This window comes from Peromyscus leucopus, chromosome 9 (genome assembly GCF_004664715.2).
Source record: "Peromyscus leucopus breed LL Stock chromosome 9, UCI_PerLeu_2.1, whole genome shotgun sequence".
Taxonomy (NCBI): Eukaryota; Metazoa; Chordata; class Mammalia; order Rodentia; family Cricetidae; genus Peromyscus; species Peromyscus leucopus.
Window position 1 is genome coordinate 43,831,538 of NC_051070.1, and position 27,945 is coordinate 43,859,482.

The 27,945-nt window shown below is 42.4% G+C and overlaps 3 protein-coding genes across 6 annotated transcripts in view; 1 reads left to right on the forward strand and 2 right to left on the reverse strand.

Moving 5' to 3' along the window:
• Nucleotides 1-2,223: 2,223 nt before the first annotated feature.
• Nucleotides 2,224-6,759, reverse strand: LOC114699565 (kelch repeat and BTB domain-containing protein 7-like). Its single transcript, XM_028878659.2, is given in 2 exon segments — nucleotides 2,224-5,373; nucleotides 5,376-6,759. Coding segments are annotated over 2 exon segments (2,097 nt in total). The 5' UTR covers nucleotides 6,460-6,759; the 3' UTR covers nucleotides 2,224-4,360.
• Nucleotides 6,760-12,260: 5,501 nt separating this feature from the next.
• Nucleotides 12,261-27,945, reverse strand: part of Mtrf1 (mitochondrial translation release factor 1) — a 28,041-nt gene continuing 12,356 nt past the window's right edge. For 3 of the 4 annotated variants that reach the window (XM_028878691.2, XM_037208368.1, XM_028878681.2), the window contains 4 exons: nucleotides 27,527-27,644; nucleotides 24,221-24,357; nucleotides 21,333-21,431; nucleotides 12,299-12,412 (listed from right to left, as the gene is read on the reverse strand). In XM_028878691.2, the coding sequence (XP_028734524.1) occupies nucleotides 12,299-12,412; nucleotides 21,333-21,431; nucleotides 24,221-24,357; nucleotides 27,527-27,644 (468 nt within the window). Of the gene's footprint in view, nucleotides 12,413-21,332; nucleotides 21,432-24,220; nucleotides 24,358-27,526; nucleotides 27,645-27,945 lie in introns of all 4 variants that reach the window. The other variant, XM_028878672.2, reaches the window with a different exon arrangement.
• Nucleotides 16,549-16,882, forward strand: LOC114699586 (40S ribosomal protein S27-like). Its single transcript, XM_028878705.2, has one exon. The coding sequence runs from the start codon at nucleotides 16,656-16,658 to the stop codon at nucleotides 16,815-16,817; it is 162 nt and encodes a 53-aa protein (XP_028734538.1). The 5' UTR covers nucleotides 16,549-16,655; the 3' UTR covers nucleotides 16,818-16,882.

Below are 27,945 nucleotides of genomic sequence, written 5' to 3' on the forward strand. Positions count from 1 at the left end.
CCTATTTGTTGTTTTCTCCAGAATTAACACACAGTTGTGTCCAAAAGAACATCCTTGATTAAGGTATGGTGTTTCCATCTAAAATTACCTTGGAGAGTGGTTACTGCAGAGTAGGAGAAAATACATCCCAGACATGGAGAGAATGAGCACAATAGTGCCTTTCCTACCTGACACAATAGGTGTGCAGCGTGTCCTAACAGTCATTTAAAATCAGTTGCAGTGGGCTGGACACATGGCTTAAGGTTAAAGCATTTGCTACCAAGCCTGATGGCTGTTTGATCCTCCAGACCCCCATGGTAGAAGGAGAAAACCAACTCCCCAAAGCTGCATTCTGACCCCCATGTGCTTACCACAAAACACGCACGCACCCTATACACAACACAAATAAGTGCAATAAAAAATTTTTAAGTTGCAAAGGTAAAGAGAGACTGAATTTTTTAACAGACATAGGAAGTAGATTTTTAAATTTTTCTTTGTTCTTTCTTTTCTTGGTGGTGTTGAGGATCCAACCCTGAGCCTTGAGTATGCAAGTTCACGTTATCACCGGAAAAGAAATGTGATTCGAGGACAAAGATAAAATACCATCACTTTGCAAGAAATCCTAGGAATTCAAATTCAAATCAGAGGTCTGTTTGTTATCAGACTTCAGAATTTGAAAAAATTAGTCAATTTTCTTTAACCTTTTTAGGGATGAGAAAAACTAGACATTAAAAATTTAAAAACTAATTTAAACAATTTTAGTTTTACAAATCATTGTTTTCTTCATTCATCTCAACACAAACTAGTAGTAGAGCTGGGTGTGGTGGTACACGCCTTTATATATCCCAGTACTCTGGAGAGGAGGGCAGAGCTCTGGGGTTCCAGAGCAGCTGGTTGTTACACAGTGAGTTTCAGACAGCCAGGGCTACATGGAGAGAACCAGTCTCAAATAAGAATGACAGTATGCAAACAGCTGGCCCCTGGTTTAGTGAGCAATAAATAGCAAATTATAGTTTTTTACTGTTATCTTAAACAGATAAATTTTGGTTAAGTGTCCCTTTCCAAACAACTTGTTTTCCTGATTATTATGGAAACTTTTACTATTTAAGTAACACAAAGTGACAATATACAGTCACAGCCTCAGCAATATGAAACACCTGAATCATGTATTCTGCTTTAAGATCTAATACATACATGGCCTTCTTGGACAATAATCCTATCTCTTACATTTATAAAGTACTTACATGTCAAAGCCTTCATATATATATATATATATATATATATATATATATATATATATATGCTCATTTGAGTTCTTCAAGTCATTTATATTTGATAACTAAATCAGAATTTCAGATGGCAAGTTTGTCTTTGTTCTGAGGTTGCGTATCATTTTTTCATTTGTCAGAAATTAAAGGTTTTATTCCTTTATGTTTTATAACATCATGATGGATTTTACTCAAATATTTGAGCTGTGTGTCCTGTAAAAAATGCTAACTCTTTTTTGTAGAGGTGTGCTAGCATTGTTACAACTACTCTTACCCAGAAGTAGGTGTCATTACACTCTTGAAATTGTGAAAAGATAAACATATGCAATTCCCCAGTGAATGACCCAAAAGCTCTTATCATACAGTCTCAAACACAACTTAAGTCCAAAATAGAAAAAAAAGCTGTCCAACCAGTTGAGATAGAGGGTAACTAAATAGAGCAGAGCAGCCAGACACCAGAAACTTCTTACCTTTATGAATCCTCAGACCAAATGAGTGCTAAGATCCTGTCCCCACCTGCCTTATACTCCTGTCTCTACCTCCCTAGTGCTGGGATTAAAAGCATGAGCCTCCCAAATGCTGGGATCAAAGGTGTGAGCCACCAGCTGTTTCTCCTTTAGACTGGTTCAACCTTGTGTAGCCCAGGATGGCCTTGAACTCCTGATTTTCCTGCTTCCTCCGCCCAAGCGCTGGGATTAAAGGAGTTTTATTTGTCAGAACACAAAATATCACACAACATTCAGCCTTCTATTATTTTGAAAACACCAATAACTTTTTATTTTGTCCCATTTTTGGTTGAAACAGGGTCTTACCGTGATGGGAAACTTGCAATCCTCCTGCCTTAGCCTTCCTGGTGCTGGGGTAAGACCTGCTCTACCACCATCCCTGGCTTCCACTTAAGCCAGCTGTGCCATTGAACAAGCAATGACTTTATACACTTAACAGACAACTAAATAAAGCATAAAGCCAGGAAGCCTGCGGTTTAAAACCAGCTTTATTTGTAACCAGCAACATACAAATCATTATCTATAAAATAAGAGCATCTATTCCCTAATTCACAAATGTTTCACAAAATCAAAATCCTCCCAAGAAAATGTGACTGTAAGCCAAGATATTACTAATGTTTAGCCTAAGCTTTAACTCAAGAGTTGAGAATGACGAATTTGAGAATGTGCCTCTTATACATCAATTGCAGAACTTAACTGTGCAGATGAATTATCTGGTTGAGATAAGTATTACCAAGTTTCCACCTTACAAATCAAAAGCTATCAACAGAAGTTCCCGGGGAAGAAAAAGTTGGCCCCACACAGGGAAACACAGCTTTCTAAGTAAAGAGTAGTTCTTAGAACATTCCCGATACAGATGGAGCAGAATGTAGACTTAGGCCACTTACACCTAACTACACTTTGAAGAGTCAGGATGCTCACTTGCACAGAAATACTGTTGAGCTGAGTGGTTTACACTCTTCACACAATCAAAATGATGAATAGAACATTATCTGTGGCCTTTTGTTTTGTTTTGCTTTTGTCATTTTATTTTTCATTCAAAAAAAAAAAAAAAATCACTTCCCCATCCTGGACCAGATTCTTCTTATCCTCTACCCAGAGTGTAAGAACCATTTGCATTTTGTCACTAGTGAACAAAGCAAAATTTGTATGTTACTGAATATTCAGGAATATAATTCTAAAAGAGTATAGAAAACTTTATATAGCATAAAACATTTGTACACGTACACCATTTGTCATGTATATGTATTATGACAACCATATGTATTAATAAGCCTTCAAAAGGTAAGCACCTATAATGTAACAATGCCAGTTTCATGTGGTTTACTATTTCTGGACTTTCCTTTACATATGGTGACTGAAACAGAAACTGCAGTACAGCTCACAGAGAAATACAAACTAGATACAGACACCATAATAAAATGGCCATGTATACCACTGTTAGGGAAAAAATTGAAGAAACACACTTTAACTACTGGCCCCAAATGCCACCCACCATTCACTTAAGTTCTTAAACTCTCAACTTTTAATACAAAAATATCTTCAAGCTGAAAATCAAGAACATTTACAGTAACTTAAAAAATGGACAATATTTTAATACTACACAAAACAGTTCTATACACAGCTTGAAGTTTTAAAGTTCTTTGCTGGCACTTAACTTGAGTTGATAAAGTTATAGTGTTTAACTACTGATCTCAATAAAATACTGCCTTTTAGCTTATACATATTTTCAAAACCAATATTACTTCACAAACATTAAAGAATAAATCACTTTCTGCTGATATAACCTCTAAGATGAATACTAAAACTATATAGCCAAAATATTTTAGGGAAGCAAACAAACTTTTTAAGACAGTGCATGACCAATGAAGAAAAATTTACATTATTTAATCATGTCCAGTGAAGAAAAGGGTTGTTCCTCTGAGTCAACAAAGCATTTAACATGTACAGATCAAAACTGTGACTTTATAAAGCAAGTTACCATTTTCATTTTTTGGTTTAGAAGGGTGCTTAAATTGGTGACACTACTAGGTAAGAAATATTTTAAAGTAAAAACTGAAATTCTATGAAAACAGTGGAATCCTGATTTTTAAAATTTTCTGTGACTGTGTAAGCCCACTGAACACATTATCAACATGAAATCACTATTTAGTAACCTTAATATTTCTTTCTTTGCAGAAAGGAGAGCATACTAAATTTTAACAACTATAGCTGAGGATACTAAAAATTTACTTAAACACCTTCAAAATTCAAAAATTCTCAGTCTAGTTTTCCTAGTAATAAATTACAAGTTAAGATCTTGTACCACCAGGCAAAATTTAACTAAATTAGGAAAATCAAAATATGAACATACTAATTAACAGCAACAAAATCCATTAAACAGCTCACTATGCATATTTTAATCATGGACTTTCAGCACAGTAAATTATCGAAATAAGTAGATTTCAGCTCAAAATGTAGAAATGTTGTATATTGTATTCATATTTCAAATTGCTACCCTTTCTAAACCAAATCTCCAGTCCTAATCAACTTTGTCTTTTTCAGGAAAAGGGACGTCACATGAAGATACATTCCATACAGTAGAAACACCTTACTGTCTCAAAATATTTACAAAGAACCCTGCTGATCTGGTGCATTGCGCTGAGGTGCAACCTGAACCCAGACTTCATCGTCAGAAAACGAACTTGAACTTCCTGACTCCGAGTCCAGTTCACTGAATCCATCTAAGTCCCACTCGGTGCTAGACTCACTCCTTGCATCATCTTCCTCAGTGATGAAGCTCTGACCAGGTTCAAGACAGGAAGGATAAACTCGAGCACACAAGCAAATAAAGCCAGAGTCAAACTGCAAAAGGCCTAACATGGTACCAATATTAATCCATTGGTCTTCCCTAGTGTCATATTCATATACTGTCACACGGTTCTTTTTCCACTGTGGGGTGGTAGAAGTGATGAGCAGCAACTTTTGGTCATGATTGACGATCTGGTAGTTGTGGGTTTCGGAGTCCAATGGAATATTACTAATCCGCCTCCATTCTCCTCTAGCTGGGTTGTAGACCTTCATGACAGGGATGTCACAAATACAATAGATTTCATCTTTGAAGACACAGGCTTCCTGAAAGTCACTTCGTTTAAGAGACGCACAATTCAGCCACATATTATGGCTAGGGTCATAGCAGAGCATGCGCTTACTGTTGACAGCGTAAAGATAGTTCTGAACCACTATCAGTTCAAAGGAATAAAAGGAATGGGGTACTGGCGCCACCAACGCCCACTGGTTCCTCTGAACACTGTAGCATTCCACTTCCTTCAGTTTAACTCCAGTAATCGGGTCTCGCCCACCCAAAATGTAAATGTAGCCATTCAGGTATGCCACATCCATGCCCTCCCGGCACAGCAAGCGGTCTGCCAGCTGATGCCAACTATTTTGGGCTGGTTTATACACCCATAGGTCTTTCCTGGGCTGGGCAGCGAGATAGATGTCATGGTCTGGAGAGACACAAACAGCTGAGGAGGTAATGGTCTTAGTGTGCGCCAAGCTGGTCAACGGAGACGGCATTGTGTAAATATCCCCTGAGTATGGGTCATAGCAGAGAAAAGGATCTCTGGGGTGTCCAAAAAGATGACCATCTCTTTGGCACACATGCCCAACCTTTGGGGTGGATTTTCTGCTACAGATACAACAGAGTTACTGCTATTATTGCAGCTGCTGCTGCTGCTGTCGCTGCTGCTGCCGCTGCCGCCGCCGTGGCTGTTATTTGGCTTGGATGCCACTGACTTGTACAACCGATCACCAAAACGCAGCTGCAGGAGGGCCCCTTCAATAACGTCCAGGCAGTACTTCTTCACAATAGGCTTGGTCAGTAGCCCTCCCAGGTAGTCCTGATCTTCGGCGGGGAAGTGGGCCCAACGGACACACTTGAAGACTTCCGCAGCGCTGGGGCCCCGCTCTTTGGGGGCGGCCTCGAGCCACTGTACGGCCACGTGGCACACGGTCTTCTCACTCTCCACGTCCAGGCTATCCAGGCGCAGGACGGCCAGCAGCTGCGCCAGGGTCAGATCGGCCAGCGTCTCCTCCCGAATGGACCCCATCCGGCTGAGCTGCTTGAAGTTGTGGGCGATGAAGGCCTGGGCCTGGGCGCGCAGCTTGTGATGGTCAAAGGCGTCGGCGAACTTGAGGATGGCGGTGCAGTTGGCCAGGTCCAGGCGCCGCGCCAGGAAGGACGCGCACGCTTCGCGCACGTACTCCAGCTGGAGCATGTCCGAGGCCGCGTACAGGCGCTGCACGTTGGCCTCGCTGAGGGCCACGCGGCCGGTGTAGCAGTAGTCGACCAAGACCTCGAAGGACTCGGCGTCCACGTCGTGGATGGTCACGCTGGCCTGCTGGCTCTCGTACATGCCGCCCGTGAACATGCTCTTGAAGTAGGGGCACGCCGCCGCCAGCACGTTGCGGTTGCAGGAGAAGAGGCGCCCCGTGCCGGGCCCGCTGCCCGGCGTCACCACCTCGATGGTCACATCGCACAGCAGCCGCGCGTCGTAGAAAGACTTGAGCTGGGCCAGGAGGGCGGCCGAATGGGCCGCGTCCTTTAACTCCTCCGGCCCCGTGAAGAAGGCCGACACCGAGGGCTTGGAGACCCTCTTGGGCCGCCTCCCGCCGCGGGGGCTGGCCAGGCGGCGAGAGCGCGGGGCGTCTTCCCGGGACTGCATGGTGGGTGGGTGGAGAGATGGCGGCCGGGGCGCCAGAGGGCGAGAACGGCTGCAAGACGCCCGGCTCCTTCCTCTTCACGCCGGCCTCGCCGACGCCGGCGCAGAGGCGTCCCAGAACAGACTTAACGCTCGCGGCCCGCAAGGACTCCACCCGGCCCTCGCCGCGGTGCCGCCTCCCTTTATCGCGTAGCCCGCGCCTGACTCACCGTTTCCCCTCCGCGCCCTTCCTCCTCTCCGCTCACCCTGACGCGACCCCGGGCTCCAGCCGCGAGAACCGCTGCTGCCGCGCTGGCGATACCGGTAGGTGCCCGGACGAACTACTCTTCCCAGCTTGCCTTTCGCGCGCCTCGATGCATGACGGGATCATCGAGGCTGGCGGGCCAAAGCGGACCGGGCCGAAGCGGCTTTGCATGTTGGGAGTTGTAGTTTGGGTGGTTTCTGTTGTTGGATCCCTGTCGCAGGTGGAAAGCAGTTAGTATCCTGAATTTGCTGCTAAGGGTGTTTTAGCCTTGCCTAGGGGTCCACGCTTTTAATCCCTCACTCGGGAGGCTGAGGCAGGCGGATCTCTGTAAATTTGAGGTCAGCATGGTCTACGTTGTCAGTTTCAGGATAGCTAGGGCTGTTACACAGAGAAATCCTGTCTGGGGTGGGGAGACACAACAACCACCAAAAACCTAAATAAGCAAAATAAAAAGGCGTTCAAAATTGCAAAATTGCCCATGCCATCTATCATCTGGTGAATGCAAATCAATTCACACTAAGGGTTCACCACACACTCACTGGAATATCTAAAATGAAAAGATGAACTGCTAAATATTGGTGAGGATATATGCCACTGGAATCTACAATACTTAATAATAAAATGGAAACCGCTATGACTTGAAGCGCGATCTTAATTAGTCTTAATAAAAACCTGGAGTCAGATAGCAGGTGAAAGCTGAAAATTCCAGGAGGCAAAGGAGCAGCCGCAGTCAGTTCTATCCGAATTCTCAGATCAAATGGGTGAGATCCTGTCTCTACGAATCCTCAGACTGAATGGGCAGTGAGAGCCTGTCTCCACCCGCCTTATATTCCTGTCATCATCTCCCTAGAGCTGGGATTAAAGGCATTGATCTTCCCATGTACTGGAATCAAATGCATGAGATCCCAAGTGCTGGGATCAAAGATGTGAGCCACCACCACTGGCTCTGTTTCTCTGTTAGAGTGGTTCATTCTTAGTACTGTAACCCAGGGTGGCCTTAAACTCCTGATCTTCCTGATTCTTCCCCGCAAGTGCTGAAATTAAAGGTGTGTGCCACCACTGCCTGGCCTCCAAGGTTAACTAGTGGCTAGCTCTGCCCTCTGATAGCCAAGCAAGCTTTATTTGTCAGAACACAAACAAAATATCACACAACAGTGATTACACTAGAAAACTCTTTGGTAGTTTCTCTTGAACATCAGGTAATTTCACTGCTAAGCTCCAGGGAAATGGGAACATCTACAAAAAGAGTTGTGTTAGAATTTTTCATAATAAACAGTATATGCAGTCTGCAAACAACCCAACAATCATCAACAGAATAAATAGTATATTTATACAGTGTAACGTGACTCAGAAATAAAAAAAGAAATGTCTTTAATGTTTACAATAATGTAGATAAGCCTCAATTTTTTTAAATTTATTAATTAATTATGTATTTATTTTTGAGACATGGTTTCACTGTGTAGCCCTGGCTGTCCTGGAGCTCACTCTGTAGACCATGCTGGCCTGGAACTCAGAGATCTCCTGCCTCTGACTCCCACATGCTAGGATTAAAGATGTGTATCACCACTGCCTGGCAAATCTCAAAATTTTTACACTGAGTAAAAGAAGGCAGGTAAAGAATTGTCCATCCAGATGGTGGACTCCCAGCCCAGTGAAAATAAACTTCCATGAACAACAATCATGACAGCTGCCAGTCTTGGATGAAGGGTGGAGTGCTGATGGATTGCTAGATTGGAAAGAAATATGAGGAAACTTTGGGAGATGGGGCAAATGTTTTCTTCTGTTTGAGCAGGTGTTTGCACAGGTGTCTGCAACTGGCAAACTCAATGAACTATATCCATACCTGAGCTTTCCATGCACAATAAATTATATCAAATGTAAGGAGTTTCCTCGTAATTGTTGGCACTAAACAAGGTTGTGTGTAACAAGTCTTTTTCTGTTCCACCAGCCAGCTCCCAAATAATGACATGGAGACTTATTAATTATGAAAGCTTGGCCTTAACTGAGGCTTGTTTCTAACTAGTTCTTTCTTTTTCTTTTCTTTTCTATTTTTTTTTTTTCTTCCAAGTCAGGGTTTTTCTGTGTAGTCCTGGCTGTCCTGGAACTCACTCTGTAGGTCAGGCCTGCCTCTGCCTCCCAAGTGCTGGGATTAAAGGCATGCGCCACCACCGCCCAGTTCTGACTAGTTCTTATAACCTAAATTGACCCATAATTTTTTTTTTATTTTATTTTACAATACCATTCAGTTCTACATATCAGCCACGGGTTCCCCTATTCTCCCCCCTCCCACTCCCTCTCCTTACACCCAGCCCACCCCCCAGTCCCCCCTCATCCAGGGCAAATCCTCCCCCAGGACTGCGATCAACCTGGTAGACTCAGTCCAGGCAGGTCCAGTCCCTTCCTCCCAGACTGAGCCAAGTGTCCCTGCATAAGCTCCAGGTTTCAAACAGCCAAATCATGCAATGAGCACAGGACTTGGTCCCACTGCCTAGTTGCCTCCCAAACTGATCAAGCCAATCATCTGTCTCACCTATTCAGAGGGCCTGATCCAGCTGGGGCCCCTCAGCCTTTGGTTCATAGTTCATGTGTTTCCGTTAATTTGGCTATTTTTTTTCAATAATTGAGTAAAACCGAAATTTATTATAAGCCACAGTCGTCCTAGGGACCTCCATGCATATATATATTTTTTTTTATATTATTTTATATTATATAGCCTCCATGGTTCTATGGGTTGTGGTCTGATTGTTCTTTATTTTATATCTAGAATCCACTTATGAGTGAGTACATACCATGACTGTCTTTCTGGGTTTGGGTTACCTCACTCAGGATGATTTTCTCTAGTTCCATCCATTTGCCTGCAAATTTCATGCTTTCATTGTTTTTCTCTGCTGAGTAGTACTCCATTGTGTATATGTACCACATTTTTTCTGTTGACGGGCATCTAGGTTGTTTCCAGGTTCTGGCTATTACAAATAGTGCTGCTATGAACATAGCTGAGCATGTATCTTTATGGTATGAATCAGCATTCCTTGGGTATATGCCCAAGAGTGGGATGGCTGGGTCTTGAGGTAGTTCGATTCCTAATTTTCTGAGAAACCGCCATACTGATTTCCACAGTGGTTGTACAAGTTTACATTCCCACCAACAGTGAAGGAGTGTTCCCTTTGCTCCACATCCTCTCCAACATTGACTGTCATTGGTGTTTTTGATCGTAGCCATTCTAACAGGTGTTAAGGTGGTATCTCAGAGTCCTTTTGACTTGCATTTCTATGATGATTAAGGATGTTGAGCATTTCTTTAAATGTCTTTCAGCCATTTATGATTCTTGTTTTGTGTCTAAATTGACCCATAATTTTTAATCCACGTTTTTCCACATGCTTGTTACCTCATCTCCATACTGTCCATCCTGTTTCTTCTGCCTTTGGTTGGAGACTCTGCCTTTCTTCTTCCCAGAGCTCTCTGTCCCCAGAAGTCACGCATATACCTCCTGCCTAGCTATAGGCCGTTTAGCTTTTTAAATCAATCACAGTGACACATCTTTACACAGTGTAAAAGAATCTTCCACAACAGTTGTGAAACTCTTTTCTAGGAAATCATCAGGAGCATAGTTCAGTCATAAAGCAAGGCTCTCTTCAACTAGAAGTTTACAGGTCAGCATTGTTGTAACTCATACAGATGATCGCTGCAGATGTGGTCCTCTGCATCCCTAGGTGATTCTCAATGATCGGCATACTAGGCTTTTGCAAGACAAAGTAGCAGAATGCCAACACAGCACTTAAGCATCCTTTCATTCCTGCCCCAACTTTATCACTAGCATGTTCCTTACCACCTGTTTCCTCAGAGTTCTGATGATTCTTCAAATTTTCTTGTAATTGACATAATCACCTACAACAGAATCCTTATTCATCTCTGTTCATGAATGTTTTCAACAGCGGGATCAACCCAAGGCCTTCCTGAGAAGGTCCAGTGTCTCTTATTTGTACTCCACCATTTCCATGCTGGTTGACTTCGTTCCTTCTCCCTTTCCTGATGTCTTTCCTGGGATGGACCCTTTTGTCTTCCACTATGATTTTGTTCCTGATTAGCTTCCCTGGGCTCTTTTCCTTCTACACAATGGACTCAGCTTTCTGCAATTCCTTTTCCTAGTTTTTATTCTAAGCACTCTAATGTATAGCATGTCCTACTTGTTTGGCCTTTAAGGCAAGGGACAGGATAGATAAAATATATACTTCATTAAAAGGCTGCATAAAAAGCACAGTACCTGCTCATCTCAGAACTCAGGCTTCTGTGCCGTGTACACATGAGTCACCACACCTCCCTCTCCAACTCCATCTGACACCCACTCCACCCCCGTTCCCGACAACTCAGTGTCAGCGGTACCACTAGGCACTGCGTGTCTACAGCCTGGCTCATCTCGACTGTTTTTAAACTCTGATTTTCAGATCGCCTCCATAGCCTGTTCACTCCATTTTCATATTCAACATGATTCTCCATTGCCTTTTAGTCATGAACTGCCATGAGAGTTTAAATAAGGCCACTCTCCCCTAGTTGAAGAGTGCCTTGTACGTGAACTGCCTGCAAGCATCCCTTCTGTTTCAAGTATGTAGCAGATACTAATTTATCTTGAACCTGTTGTGTAATTTTTAAAAACTGTAATTCTATATAAGCTAGGCCTGGTGACTCACCTATAATCTCCTTACTTGGAAGAAAAATGCTTATGGTTTTTAAAAGGCTTGCGTCACGTGCCGGGCGGCGGTGGTGAGAGGACCAAGCAGACGAGTAAGAGGCTGCTCAGTCTTCTCTCAGAGATCAGGCCTCAATTTCACTCTCCTGAGACGTGAGCAAGCAGTTTCTGGGAGGGCCTTGAACAAAAGACAAAGTCCTCGCAGTAGCTCCCTTTTTGCACGTACTCTGACCGCTCAAGGTTCAGCCAGTTGTTTACTGTCTGGGACCCCTCACCAACTTAGAGCTACGTGCATGGGTCAATGTGAATGTGTGAGGCCAGCCAGCCTCCATGGCAGCTTCAAGGACAAAGCCTGGGACCTGTCCAGGCCTGCCCAAAAATGATAACTGTTAACCCCCAACTAGTAAATTCAAAGGTTACACACCCTCACCCAAATCATCTCATGCAAAGGCTTGTATCGCCCTGCTTGCAGTTTTTCCCTTTAAAAACCCCTCACCCTGAGAGCTCAGGGCCGTCCTCCTCCACCTGCTGTGTCGGAGTGTTGGACACGAACCAACCCCTGTGTGTTTAGCATCAGATATCGGCTCTGAGGTGGTCTTGCTCGGGGGTCTCCTGATGCAGGCACAGCAGTGGCACAGGCCTTTAGTCCCAGCACTTGGAAGGCAGAGGCAAGCAGATCTCTCTGAGTTCAAAGCCAGCCTAGTATACAGAGTGAGTTCCAGGACAGGCTCCAAAGCTACACAGAGAAACCCTGTCTTGAAAAGATAAAAATCAGAAAACAAAACCCAAAAAAGTGACTTTCATTCATTAAAACAACTTCTATAAAAACTCTGTATGTATATCTGTACTTTATGAATATTCATTAAGATTCCCACACCTGTTTGTTTCATTTATTTAATAATAAGAAGCTGCATTTATTTCACTGATTTAAGGCTCTCATCCAAAAATTCAGCTATGGCCTCTTCATCTGCTGATTGAAGCAGTCTCTGAATTAGCTGATCCAGACATTTCTCACCACGTAAAAATTCCTGATTAAAAAAAAAAAAAAAGATGGAGTTATTATGAAATCTGATGATACAGTGTGAATCTCGGTGTGTTTCCCAAAGGCCCAGGTGGTAAATGCTAGGCTCTTAGCCTGTTGCTATTGGAAAGTGGTAAAAAGTTAAAAGAGGCAGGCCTAATGGAAGGTGTGTCCTGAATGGAAATGAAGGATGCCAATCTGTTCTCTCCGTTTTACTTCCGGGACATGAGGCAAATGGCTTCCTCTGCCTCCTGCTCCTGCCTCGATGTACTGTCTGTGCTGTCACAGGCCCAAACAAGGGGCCAGGGAGTCCTGGTGTGGTACTCTTGAGTGAGAACAGCCCCTACAGGCTTGTACATTTGAATGTTTGGTTCCCAGTTGGGGGCTGTTTAAGACTAGGAGGTGTGGCCTTGGTGGGGGGCGTGGCCTTGGTGGAGGAGGCGTGTCACTGGGGGGGGGGCTTTTGCCAGGCCCAGTCTCTCACTCTTTGCTTCCATCTCTCAGGTAAGATGTAAGCTCTTAGCTAATGCCTGCCTGCTGCCATGCTCCCCACCACTGTGGTCATGGGCTTCTCCTTGGGAACTGTAAGGAAGCCCACAACTAAATGCTTTTCTAAAGTTGCCTTCATTATGGTGTCTTCACAGCGATAGAACAGTAACTAAGACACATGAACTGAAACCTCTAAAACTGTGAGCTAAAATCATCTCTTCTATTTTTAAGTTGGTTTTCTCAGGTAACTGTTACATTGGTGGAAAGCTGGCAGACACACCTGATAATCAAAAATAAAGGTATTGTCTATTTCTTTATAGTCTTTACATAGCAACAATGCTGAACACATGCTAAGAGATGGAGAATCCCAGGTTTCAGTGCTTTTTTTGTCTTAAGTAAAAAGTGAATCTAAAAGAACAAATAGAATTCTACTTCCTTTAATTGCTTAAGTTAGCATTTTACTTTGAAATCAATATTCTGTGACTTCAATCTTTCCAATGACTTTAGAGATAAGACAAAGAGAGCTGAATGAGCTTTTGAAATTGACCAACTGCCTCTTTAAAGACCCTTTGCTGAATTTTTATGACACCAGTCTCCGTTAGCACACTATCTTCGAGAGGAAATATTCCCTGTGATCCTTCTATTAGTTAAAAAAGAGCGTGCTCATCTTTAAAAAAAAAAAAAAAAGTCACATTCTTGTCCTGAAAACTAACCCTTTTCGTTCATATTATAGTATTTCCACAATGGCAGGCCTTCCAGACTCTGTGGCCACATCAGTGTGCACTGCTCCCTGCCAAATACTCCCTATGTGGCTCTGAGAAAGCATCTCCCTGTTGTGGAATATTCGTTTACATTGTGAAGCTATGTCTTTGTTAAGGTACCTTCTGACTGGTTTAATAAAGACCTAAATGGCCAATATCCAGGCAGGAAGAAAACAGGTGGGACTTCTGGGCAGAGAGAGAGGAAGTCAGAGGGATCAATCTAGGCTGAGGAAGACACCAGGGGATACGGAACAAGTCGGACATATGGGACAGAGGAAAGGTAACCAAGCCATTTGACAGAACATAGATTAATAGAAACATGTTAACTTAGTTATAAGAACTAGTTAGAAACAAGCCTAAGTTGCTGGGCAGTGGTGGCTTTAATCTCAGCACTCAGGAGGCAGAGACAGGTGGATCTCTGTGAGTTCGAGGCCACCCTGGTCTACACAGCGAGTTCCAGGACAGGCTCCAAAGCTACCCTGTCTCAGAAAAAAAAAAAGAAAAGAAAAAAAAGAAAAGAAAGAAAAAGAAAAGAAAGAAAAAGAAAAAAACCTAAGCTAAGGCTAACCTTTCATAATTAATAATAAGTCTCCATGTTGTGAGTTGGCGACCCAAAGAAAAGTCCGACTGTAAATGGTACCCAATGTCTGGCCACGTATATCCACATAAGGCCTGAGAAAGCTTAAAAAAAATTTTTTTGAACACAGAGGATGCAGCTTCCTGGCAACCACAGGTAGGCTTGGCATACAGAGAAACAGCTCTTTTATGAGGCTCTGCTGTGCAGCTGAGTACCTGAGCAGCCTACTGGGTACAAACACCTGCCACAGGCAGACACAACAAATTCCCAGAGCTAGGGCGGGTAAATGCGGCTCCAGGATTGTAGCCACCGGCATGAGGCGAGGCTCTCAGGGAACAGAAGGGGGTGGAACCAGCCTTCAGAGCCACTGGGCAGTAGCCTTTTTAAAGTTTGGCTCACAAGGAATACTACAGATGAGCAAAAAGCCAAGTGCAGACACAAAAAAAACCTCTAAAAATATACAAATGCTTTAAAATGTGCTTAGATGCTAAGAAAGAAAAGGGTATAGACATTCTTAAAATATAATTTAAAAATAAAGTCTTTAAAGAGAGATTAAAGTAATATTTTAAAAAACACATAAGGATGGGAAATACACATGGCATCTGGATCCTGTATGGTGCCTTTATTGATTCTGAATTTTTTAAATGCTAATAAACAAAAACAATAGCTGCTGAGAGACACTGGATTATGGAAAATGCTAAGTTAAACCAACCTATGTATTTTAAGAATGCCTTAACTTCATAAAGGAAGTCAGAAAATATGTTGCATTGAGGGAAAGATTTTTGGGAAACAAAAAGCTATGGATTATTTTAAAATTAATAGAGACCAGATTTGATAGGAGGAGACCTTCTGAGGATCTTGGCTGCAGACATGAAAGAAAAACCAAAAAAGACTCGAAGACAAGTGCATATGCTGATCTCTCAACATAGGAACATCCCTGAGACTGGATGAGACATGATAAATCTTGTTGGCTACACAGTCCTCATGACTTATTATTAGATGCCATTCTTTCATATGGCCCATGCCATATGAAGTATTGTTATACAGTCCAAACAGACTTATAAAGTTGAAAGATGCCTTTTACCTGCTTAACCATAGAACAGAAAATCATCTTTAGCTTACTTGTGTACACCCCACATTCCCTATTTGTGTTAATGCAGATGTATATGTTATCTCTAAAATTTTGTGTGTTTTCAGAAAATAGGACCCAAAACCAATGAAAACAAGTAGCCCAGGTGATCCAGCCTCTCAAAATGCCTCTGTTGCAGTTTCCTCAAAATTCTGCATCCAGAACAACTTCAAAGCTGCTAGCTGAGATGGTCCAGCCTCAAGCACTATTCTAGCCTGGACTTCAGACAAGTTTTGCATTTTCCCATCACACAGACACTAAATAAAAAATAATATAGCTAGCTCTCCCAGAACTTGACCATTGTCCCAGTTTTCTCAGGGTCCCCTAGAGATGTCATCATTCACAGACAACAGGAAGCAGTCTAGAGAACATGATGCCCACATTCCCAAAAGGTGGTGTTTTCGGTCATTCAATGGATTATGGATGTTTATCATCATTTGGGAAGGGGGTTGATTGCAAGTTGTTGTTGGTCATGGTCAGGGAGAAAACTAAATGAAGGAGATTAGAATCAGAGATCTCTTTCTGAGAAAGGGGAAAAAGCAGGGGATATAGAAAAGAAATGATATGAAAAAGGGTAGAATATTGAATCTACTTTTAAATTTAAAAAGTAATTATTAGTCTCAAATATTTTACATTGGTATATATTTTTATATATTGATACAAATTTAAGGTTATTATCGTTAGAACATACTCTCTATATGTTTCTACTCTTAAGGTATTTTTATATATTGATACAAATTTAAGTTTCTTTTTGTTATACTGCATATATGTTTCTACTCTTTTTTAAGGTATTGCAGCTCATTTAAAAAAGTAATGAATAAGTAAGAAATACAGGTTAGCCTTTCTGGTGGTGACAACCTCCCTATGAGAATATGCCTCTTGCAAAGGATCTCCTTCATCTCTCTTCTGTTGGAGCCCACTAGGTTTCCCAGTGGCTGTACCCAGCAGGACTGCATGGGGGGTTGGGTTGATTGGACCACGAGCCTGGGTACCAGGTATTTGTAAAGGTCTAACTAGCAAAGGGGGAGGTCTTTTGCTCCACCCCTGGCATTGTTATAAATAGCCCTTTGGAATAAAGCTCTGGGTGGGTGGATGAGGATCCAGGCCCACTCGAGTCTATCCTGTGTTTTCTCTGTTTCTCTTCACTCTCTATTTCTAACTAAGTCTCTTATCCCTCAATCCTCAAGAGTTCCTGAGGTAAATAAGTGTGGGGGCTGGTCTCCCATACTCTCCAGAAGACGAAAAGAGGAAACACAAGAAAAAGTATCTGGTACAGAGCCCCAGTTCCTACTTCATGCATGTGAAATGCCCAGGATGCTATAAAATCACCACAGTCTTTAGCCATGCACAATCGGTAGTCTTGTGTGTTGGCTGCTCCACTGTCCTCTGTCAGCCTACGGGTTTTGAAAAAGCACGGCTGACAGAAGGATGCTCCTTCAGGAGGAGGCATCATTGAAAACACCTGATTCAAGATGAGTGGGAACCATCCCAATAAACACATTTTGCATATATTAAAAAATACAGGTTAGTAGTCATCTATAATCAAACTTAAATCTCGTCAGTGAGTATGAGCTTTTTAGAGTCATGTTAGGTATGTTTTTTGTTTTTTTCGAGACAGGGTTTCTCTGTGCAGCTTTGCGACTTTCCTAGATCTCGCTCTGTAGACCAGGCTGGCCTCAAAGTCACAGAGATCCGCCTGCCTCTGCCTCCCGAGTGCTGGGATTAAAGGTGTGCACCACCAACGCACCACCACCACCACACCACCGGCAGGTATGTTTTTAAGGCCAAACAAATATATTTTAAATAGATGGTCTTTAAACACGTCAGAGGCCAACAGAATATGGCATTTAAAATGTTATAATAACATTTATTAATTTATATTTTTATTTTTTAGTATATATTAAATTTAAAATGTTATAATAACATAAGGCTTTTCATGACAGTAAGATACATCTGCTCCTGGCAGCACCAATTTACTTCAAAAAAGGATGATGCGCATCAAAGAACCTCCATTTGGAGTTTGCTCTCAATGTGGCAAAGCTAGCCATTTGGGCAAGAAACTGCCCTTGCCTTGACTGCGGACAGTGTGCTGTCTAAATTGGACAAGAGGACGCAGAAGAAATTGACTGCTGAACTTTGCCAAGACAAGGTAGGACAGTCCTTCAACATTCCTTCTTGACTGTGAAGTCTCTCAGATATTCTAGGCCTGTAGGCTTCCGAAGATGGATGCCCCAACACTGCAGAAGAACCTTGGGTGACTGTCCTGACAGCCAGATGTTTCTGTCATTTCTATAGTTTTGGAAGTTGCTTGCTCTGTACTTCCTGCTTACTCAGGCAATAATATATCCTTCTCTGGTCTTTGATAGGGTTGAAGACTAGATAGTTATAGTTTTCCATATTACCAAATTCAGAAAAGAAAAAAAAAGAGGTGTAAAGTGTATAGAGTTAAAAGACATAAAAATGTAAGTTGTTTATCTAAGAAAATGTTTTGAAGTCTAAAAAGATATTTTTTTAGGATGCTAATACAAGTTATTAGGTTTAGGTATAAAACTTTAGATTCATCAAGATAGAATAGATAATAGAGTATTTTCTCCCAATATGTGAAATACAAATGGACTGGACATTGTAAATGTAATTCTTACCTGATAATTGTTCTTATTGTATATAGTTTTACTATGTTTGAGTTAAAACCTTTCCTTCTAATTTAGACAAAAAGGGGGAAATGTTGTGGAATATTTGAATACTCTGGGAAGATATGTCTTTGCCAAGGTACCTTCTGATTGGTTTAATAAAGAGCTAAATGGCCAATAGCTAGGCAGGAAGAGACTCAAAGGACCTGTTAATTGAATGAACAGGAAGGCATCTGGAAAGGACTGATTAGGAAGGAGATGTTTCAATTATTCTTTAAAAGAAATAGGTCTTCCCCAAGCAGCGGGCATTTCAAATGAGAAATGAAGTACAGCTAGAGCTCAGGGCAAGGGCAATATTCAGACTGACTGGAATACAGAGTAGGAGATAAGATTGGTATTAAAAATCTGCAGAAGTTAAGAAACTAAATATTCCATGTTAGACTGTTACATAAATAAATCAGTTTCCATAAAATTGAGTTGAGTGTGGTGACAAACATAATTCCAACTACTCAGGAGGCAGAGGCAGATCAGGAACCCCAAGCCGAGCCTGGCCTGTAGAGTGGCCTGCAGAAGAGCCACCTACAAAGGAACACTAAGATTACCAGGTGTTCTTACAGAACCCAGGAACTGGAGCACCTGGGCTTGCTGCTGCTTCCCTGGACTGAGACTGGGCCTACAATAAATGAATGTGGGCATTTACGTCACTAGGATACATTCTCATTTGTAGTCTTGCCTCCATCTTTTACTTGCCAAGCTGGGAAATGTGCCTTTTGACCTCTTCTAAGCTTTTCATATTTCAGGTTTAGCCACCAAGAAGAGAGCACAGCTCTCTTTATCCCTAGTTTAGAATTCTTGGGAGGCACTCACTGGTGGCTGGGGCTTGTTTACATGCCTGAGCCAAACAAATCAATTGTTGTCGGGGTCATGATCATGCCCAGGCACAGCTACTCCATCACAAGTTCTGTGGATGGAGTCAGAAGAAGCCTGAGTTCTTGAAAGGGGTGGAAAGCTGGGCAGAAGAGTCCCTAGATGCTCTGTCTCTTCCTTTCTACCCTTTCTACTCGGTCCACCAGCTGCTGCCCTGCAGCCAAGGTCCTTCCGCCTTTTCCAGCCTCTTCTATATCATTTCTAAGTTCCTCATCCCTGTTAGTCTACTTGCTATCTTTCCTTCTGACCTGGCAGCAGTGTGGTTTTCACTTTTTGGTTTTGAGAAAGGCCTTGCTAACAAGCTGGCCTCAAAATTAACTGTGATTCTCTTCTCACAGCCTCCTAAGTACTAAAAAACAACTGAAAAAGTCTGGCATAATCGGAACAATATTGCCAAATATGTTCGCTTTTTATATTATGTCTTTCATCTAAGGAAAGAGAAGTTAGCATTCTCTCCCTCTACCAGGTATGGTGTCTCACTCTTGTAATTCAAGGAATCAGAAGTCTAAGGCAAAAGTTCCAGGCCAGCCTGGGCTACAGAGTGAGACCCTATCTAAAACAAGCAAACAACAGTAAAACCTTTTTCTCATTCTATGGTCATATGCAAGACAGTTGTATGCTACAAGATAACAGAGGAAGAGGCATAAGATACACAAACTCTAAAACTTCAAAAACAGATGTCTCTCTTGTAAAATCAAGACTTTAGTTTTGGGGACTGTGGTAGTTTGAATGTAATTGGCTCCCACAAGACCGTAGGGAATGACACTGTTAGGAGGTACAGCTTTGTTGCAATAGGTATGGCCTTGTTGGAGGAAGTGTGTCACTGTGGGAGTGGGCTTTGAGATCTCATATATGCTCAAGCCACGCCCAGTGTCTCAGACCACTTTCTGTTGCTTGTAAGATGGAGGACTCTCAGCTACCTCTCCAGCACCATGTCCATTTCAGCCTGCATGCCACTATGCCCCACCATGATGAAAATGGACAGAATCTCTGACACTGTAAGCTGCCACCTCAGTTAAATGTTTTCCTTATAACAGTGGCCATGGTCTTGGTGTCTCTTCACAGCAACAGAAACCCTAACTTAGACAGGTACAAAGTGGACAGATCAGGATTAATAAGCCAGGTATCCCATGAACTAGGGAAGAGGGTCTTGGCTTTTTCACATAGTCCTTTATGGAAACTGGTTCATTTTTGCTTCAGTGGCAGCACAGGAAAAGTTTTACTGTACTTCTTTATTAATGTATTAATGTTAGTAGTCCTAGCTAGAAGGAATTTAGCTAATGGCGCTTAAGAAATGTTGACAGGATGTTTTCTCCAACATCTTGGCTATACCTCCTACATCAAAAGAATATGTATTAGTTGGGTGTGACAGTGCATGCCTTTATTCGCAGAGGCAGGTGGATCTTTGTTTGAGGCTTAGCTTGGTCTACATAGTGAGTTCTAGGCCAGCCAGGGCTAGTGAGACTGCTGTCAAAATAAGAGCAAACCAACACAACACACACACACACACACACACACACACACACACGCACGCACGCACGCACGCACGCACGCACGCACGCACGCACATACGCACGCATTGTAGTAGGTCTAACTCTATGAAGCTCCTAGTGTATTCACCATACATAATTCTCTCTTAGAGGTGGAACCTGTGACAATAAAGGAATAGTACCTCTGTGACCAGGTAATTAATAAGTAACCTTGAGATAATAAAAGACAATGTCACCCTAGTGGGTTTCACCTAATCAGATGTACCCATAAAAAGGCCTGCCCATTCCTGTAAGAAAGGATTACAAATGAGCAGAGGGTGTTTGGAGGGAGCCACTTGGGAAGCAACTTACAGCAACATTTAAAGGCTAAGAGCAGCTTGCGCGTGGCTGTGAGCAAGAGCATGCCAGTCCTGCAGCTTGGACAATGGAAGAGGAAGGAGTTCAGAAACGTGAGTAGGTAGCCACACTGCCTTTGTGCCAGCCTTGTGAGACCCAAGCGGAGAACAGCTCAGCTGTGCCTGGACTTCTGACCTACAGAAATCTAAGACAGGGTGGGGGTCTCACCAAGTGGTAGAGCATGTGTGGGACCCTGGGTTCGACTTGTAGCATCACAAAAACTTCATAGCAAAAGGTTTTGTTTTAAGCTGCTAACTTTGTGGCAATTACTAATAATTACATGTAAATGTGTATGTCTGTTATATAATAACACAATGTGATGGCATAACAAAGGATTTAGAATTTATCACGGTTCTTTTTTGTGTATGTGTGTCACGGTGCATGAGTGACCAAAGGATAACTTGCATGAGTTGGCTCTCACCTTCCACGTGAATCCTGCAAACGTGCTCTTAGCCAGTGAGCCTTGCCTCCAGCCTGATTATACTTTCTAACAAAGCAAAGTACATAAAGCACAGTCAGCAATATTACCTTAATGTCCCGAACTTCAAACGCTATCCTGTGGTCAGTGACTCTATCCTGGGTGAAATTGTATGTCCGGATTCTCTCTGACTGTGCTCTTGTTCCCACCTGTCCCATGACAAGAAGAAATTCATAGTTTTAATTTTAGAATTAAAAATTACAGTATTTATTAAATCTTAATAAATTCCTTATACATGACTTTCCTGCTTGAAGGACCTAAGTATCTACTAAAAACCCCTATATTCATAGACCAAGAAAAGAACAGACAGAAGAAAATCTTAAGACTGTGGGTTTGGGCTGGGGAAGCAGCTGAGTGTACGTGTGTGTGGTGTGTGTGTGTGTGTGTGTGTGTGTATGCATATATATTATCTGTATATATGTATCTCTCTCTTTATATCTATGTATGTATGTATGTATGTATGTATGTATATCTGTATGAGGGTATGGGGTACCCTAGAACTGGAGTTACAGACAGTTGTAAGCTGCCATGTGGTTACTGTGAATTGAACCTGGGTCCTCTGGAAGAATAGCCAGTGCTCTTAACCGCTGAGCCATCTCTCCAGCCCCCTGTGGATCCTTCTTGTCTGCTAAGAGCACACACTTGAACTCAGCATTCAAGATACCTCTTAACATGGACAGGCTTCCCAACATTATTTCTGAGAATCACGTGAACCTTTCCAATGCCACTTGTTATATCATGTCGTATTCAGTGTTGTCTAGCTCATCATGTTAAGGGATGCCCTTCCCTACCCGTCCTGTCCTGCCCCACCCAGAACCTGGAATATGTTCCCTGACTCCTTAAACCTACAGCTTGGCATCTCCACAGATCACCCCGGCAATGGTCCCTGGGTGCTCGGTCTGCTCCTGTGCTGCAGCACAGCGCTACCGATTGCTTTCCCTTCTTAAGATGAAAGAAGCACATTTCTGTATCTTTCCTCCATTCTCTCCCACTGCCCCAGCTCTCTTGTCCTTTCTTCAGATGGACTCTCTCTCACTGTACAGCACAGGCTGATCTGGAACTGGCAATCTTCTTGCCTCAGCCTCCCAAATACTGACTCATTTTCTTCAAGCCTGAGGCAAACTATATGAAATGAAACTTCTCATCGGGAGATTTTGAAAAGTTACAGATTTCTACCACTCACTCACAAACATACAGAACCAGGGACTGTGTGTTCTGAAAGAGTCCCTCAGCTGTTCCTTCTGCCAAGCTGGGTTTGGGAAACAAACACTAGGACTCCACTCTAGATCAGTTAGATCAGAATCCTGGGGAGTGGGGGTGGGAGGCTGGGGGTGACGCATCTGCATAACTTCCTGGGTGACAAGGGACCCAGGGTTGAGCACTGGGCACTGCATATGACCACTGTGTGGTTGAAGAAAAAGTTCAAAACAGTAGAAATTGCTACTAAAACAGCTCATGAGTACACAAGGTTGTGGAGAGTTCTTTCTGGCCACTCAAATGAGACCTAATACACTGTCTCTCCTTTCACTTCTGCTACAAGCTAGAACATGGGCAAGAAAGCCAGACAGACAAACAGGGAAAGGGTCATATCATGATATATCACGATGAGCAGAGTGATTATTCATGCAATTCATTTTCCTAAAAGGCCACAGAAGTCTTCCAAGTTTGATTTATTGTAGCATGTCTATATGTAAATAACACATAAAAGCACATTTCTTTCTGCCTGCCTTCTCTCCTTCCTCTCTCTCTCTCTTTTAAATTTCTTCCTGCAGCACTGAGGTCAAAGCTAGGCCCCTGCACATTAGGTGAGTGCTCTTCCACTGATCTACATAACCAATCCTATGCATACTTCTTTCTGAGTTCTACTTTTTCTTCTAGCCTCTCTCAAAGAGGAACTTTACTGTTTTTAATTTATACTTTGTTTACTTAAAACAGTGGAATTTATTGCTTAGAAAATACTGAGTTACATATTTGTAATATATAACTTACATTTATATGTAACACATTTTGTGTGTAACATATTTTTTTGAAATAGGGTGTCACTAAGTAGACTACAGCAATCCTCCTGCCTTGGCCTCCTGAGTGCTGGGATTAAGGCATAAGTCACCATGCCCAGCTTTGCATAGTATATTTAATACTTTAAATATATATTAAACAAAATTCAAGAAGTATCAAAGGGCATGAAAAGTCAGTCTTCCTTTTATTTATCCCCAGACTCCAGCAGTAATCTCCTTCCTTGTTTCTTGAAGTGCCAATATTGTTTGATTCATACAGAATTCTAATAAAAAAAAAAACAAACCCACAGGCCTTTAAGTATCTTAAAATCTTATAATCTTTCCAGAGAATTATTTTGTCTTAAAAATCAATTTCTGCAGGGCAATGGTGGTGCACACCTTTAATTTCAGCACTTGGGAGGCAGAGGCAGGTGGATCTCTTTGATTTTGAGGACAGCCTGGTCTAGAGAGCTAGTTCTAGGACAGCCAAGGCTACATAGAAAAACCCTGTCTCACAAAACAAAACAAACACCAATTTTCTTTTTTTGATTTGTTTGTTTTTATTTCTGTTTTTCAAGACAGAGTTTCTTTGTGTAACAGCCCTGGCTGTCCTGGAACTCAAAGATCCACCTGTCTCTGCCTCCCAAGCACTGAGATTAAAGACCTGTGCCACTACCGCCCAGCACCAATTTCCTTTTAAGACAGTTACAACATAAACACCATAGGAAATACTTCATTCATTTACTCCTTTGGAAAGAAAACTGGCCATGACTAAATGCAATCCCAACTCCTCAGGCCTCATTTAGAGGATTTAAGCTCTTCCTCATTTACAAGCAAGCACACTTCCCCAGTTCTAAGACACGTCCATTCATGTTGGGGCACACTCTGCAATTTTCCCGTGAGATGACTTTGCTACAGTGTTGCAGCTGTCACGCGTGTCTTACCTGCAGTTTTCTAGCACTCTGTTGCTGACACTTGTCTCTCTCGGCTATCCGTTGGTAGAGTCTAGCTCTCAACACACGCAAAGCTATTTCTTTGTTTTTTAGCTGTGATCGTTCTTGCTGGCACTCTACTACCAGTCCTGAAAAACAACAGGAATCAGGTAAAGTATCACTTGTCTTTCCCACAGGTCAAATAAAGCGGAAACGAGGAACATTTTATTGATTGTTATTTGTGACAGGGTCTCATTGAGCAGCCCCGGCTCTGCCTCAGGAGTTCTGGATTAAAGGTGTGCACCACCACACCTGGCTGAGGAACACTGCAAGGGGAAAGGTCAATCAGGAAATACGACGAAAGGTAAACAACAGTTTAGATTTAGCACTCTTTGGAAATTGTTGGTAATAACCGTTTGGGCCTGCTTAGATTCTGATATCTAAATGACATGTTTCACCTTTTTCTTATTTCTTTTCTGTTTTCAAGACAGGTACTCACTATGTATTTGTTTTTTTTTTTTTTTTTTTTTTTTTTTTTTTTTTTTTTTTTTTTTTTTTTTTTGATTTTTTTTTTTTTTTTTTTTTTTTTTTTTTTTTTTTTTTTTTTTTCAAGGATTATTTAATTACTTAGATATACTCACTGTTGCGCAGATGATGTAAATGAAACAAATTGTATTTGAACACATGTTTCAAGTACAGCTGTGTGTTAGCTCAGCTTGCAGATACAGATAGTGCTTATTGTCTTTGTCTTTTTTCTGTAGATCAGTCTTCAGGTTTTGTGGAGTTGCTTTTCATTTCTTTTGGTTGGATTTAGTTACGATTTTTTCAAGATGATGCTAGGCTTTTCATTTCTGTGATTGTTAGAATCGTAGATTGTTTGTGTATTTGTAATTTTTTTTTTTTTTTTTTTAGTGTTTGTTTGTTTTTTAAAGACAGTTTCTCTGTGTATAGCCCTGTCTCTGTAGACCAGGCTGGCCTTGAACTCACAGAGATCCACCTGCCTCTGCCTCCCAACTAAGTGCTGGGAGCAAAGATGAGTCACGGTACCTTTCCTTTTTTTTTTTTTTTTTTTGTTTGTTTGTTGTTTGTTTGTTTTAACAAGGTCTCCCTGCGGTCCAGGCAGCCCTTAAGCTGGTGAGCAGACATCAGCCCCTCAGTGCTGTGTTTACAGAGTACAGGGATCACAGGGTGTGCTAAGAGGTGTAACTGAGATCTGCAGAGAGAGCGCTGAGGCAGCAGGCACCATGTTTACTTTTCTTCTCCGAGCATTTCCTCTCCTTGTTTGCTCTTCCACAAGTAAACTTCTGCCATCCTCCAGGGACCGCTGTCCACCCTGTTCTACTCAGGAAACACTTGACCTTTCCTCGTTCAGTCACAGACACACAGAAAGAGGGCTGATGTGGAAAACACACCTTTATGCAATCTGGGGACGTAGCTCAATGACAGGGCATTTGCCAGGCGCAGGTGAAGCCTGGGGTTCGCTCCTGAGTGTGGCTACCATCACTGCACTCTCTGCCCCCAACAAAAACAGATGTGGCAGATGTGAGACCCCTGATGGAGGTGCTGAGAACTGCACTCCAGGCCTCTGCAAGAACAGTGTGTGCTCTTAACTTCATCGCAGCTCTCTCCAATCCTGGCTGGCATCTAAGAGTGCTTTGTTGATATTTTGTTTGTGTTCTGACAAATAAAGCTTGCCTGGAGATCAGAGGGCAGAGCTAGCCACTAGTTAACCATAGAGGCCAGGCAGTGGCGGCACACACCTTTAATCTCAGCACTTGGGAGGAGGAAGCAGGAAGATCAGGAGTTCAAAGCCACCCTGGGCTATAGGAGATTGAACCAGTCTAAAAGCTAAACAGAGCTGGTGGCTCACGCCTCTGATCCCGGCACTTGGGATCTCATCCCTTTGATCCCAGCACTTGGGATCTCCTGCCTCTGATCCCAGCACTAGGGAGGTGGAGACAGGAATATAAGGAGGATGGAGACAGGATTTGGCGCCCATGCTGTTTGAGGATTCATAGAGACGAGACAGGTTTGCCTGCCCATTCCGTCTGAGATTTCTTAGAGTTAAGGGCTCAGAGCAGGGCTGCTCTGCTTCTCTAATCTTTCAGCTTTCACCCTCACTATCCGACTCCGGGTTTCTTGTCAAGACTAATTAGAATCCTGCTTCAGTGCTTGCTCATCAAGCGTTAGGACCAGAGTTTGGATCCTAGCACCCATATAACGAGCCAGGTGTCCCGCAAACACCTGTAACTCCATCTCTTTAGGATCAGACAGACCACTTCTGGCCTTCATGCGTGCAGAGACATGCATACCTACATACACTCACACAGACACACAGACACAGACACAGACAGACAGACAGACACACACACACACACAAATTATTATTTTTGTTAGTAACTTAAAAAAGAATGAAAATTTAAAAAGAAAAATTGTTTTAGTCTAAAAAAATGATGCTTATATACTACATAACAACTTGGCCAATGACAGTCTGCACATACAATAGTTGTCCTATAAAATCTTATTACCTGCTGAGTTATCTTAGTTTGTGATCATTGATAATTTCACCCAGTGGTAAAACTGTATAATGATGCATTTCTCAGAATGTGTCCCTATTGTGAACCAATGTATTTAAAAATCACCTTAACAAATTAAAAAGAAAGCGTACAATTTATCAAGGTGACCAAGTGGCCAATGCTGAGGGCAGCAGAGCCTCATGGCACTAGCAGTTCATCTACAAGATGAGACAGGGTCCACAGCAATGGCATGTCCATGCTGTATCTGTTCCCTTCAGAACTGAACACGGCTCATGGAGCACTGCTGTCCAGCATATCCAAGCACCTTTCCTGGACAGATATGCTTACACCTGCATCCTGCAAAGGAGGAACTGTTTCCAAACAGAAGGAGAAAACAGAGCCACAATGCCATTGCTATCTTTAAAAGTTTTGTGCAAAGAACTGTAAATCTATTCAAAGATATAATACTTGGTTCTCAGTTGGTGGAACTGTTTGGGAAGGATCAGGAGGTGTGACCTGACTGGGCAGGTGTGTCACTGGGGTGGGTTTTAAGGTTTCAAAGCCCACACCATTCAGTTAGCTCTCTCTGCCTTGTGCTTGTGGATCAAGACATAAACTCCAGCTACTGCTCCAGCACCATGCCTGCTACCTACTGCCATGCTCCCGGCCATGACGGACATGGACTCTGACCCTCTGATGTCATGAGCCTAAATCAAACACTTTCTTTTATCAGGTGCCTTGGTCATGGTGTCCTATCACAGCAATAGGCAGTAACTAAGACAAAAGCAAAGGACTTGCTCACCTGTGGGGATGTGGACAAGCCTCACAGCACTGTCTGTTGTGTTAACATGCTGCCCTCCTGCTCCTTTGGATCGAAATGTGTCTATTCGTAGGTCCCTGGGATCCACTTTCACATCTACCTAGGACAAAATATATAGCATCATTAAATTCCACAGATACTTTACTCTGAGATTTTTCAAGCAAACTAAATATTTATGAAACCATTAATTCAAAACATAAAGAAAAAGAAATGATACCAAAGAAAGAACCATAAATGACCTATTTCTCTCTGTGTCCCCTCCCCTTTGTTTGAGTGTGTTTACTGGTGGGTCACATTTAATCCCTTGAACTTTATTTGAAAAGCAGATCTGAGAAGACATAACTGAGTTCAGAAGAAGAGTACAGGGCTGGTGAGATGCCTCAGCAGATAAAGGCATTTGC

Coding starts and splice junctions, on each gene's coding strand:
- LOC114699586 (XM_028878705.2), top strand. CDS start 16,656: ATGCATGTGAAATGCCCAGGATGCTATAAAATCACCACAGTCTTTAGC.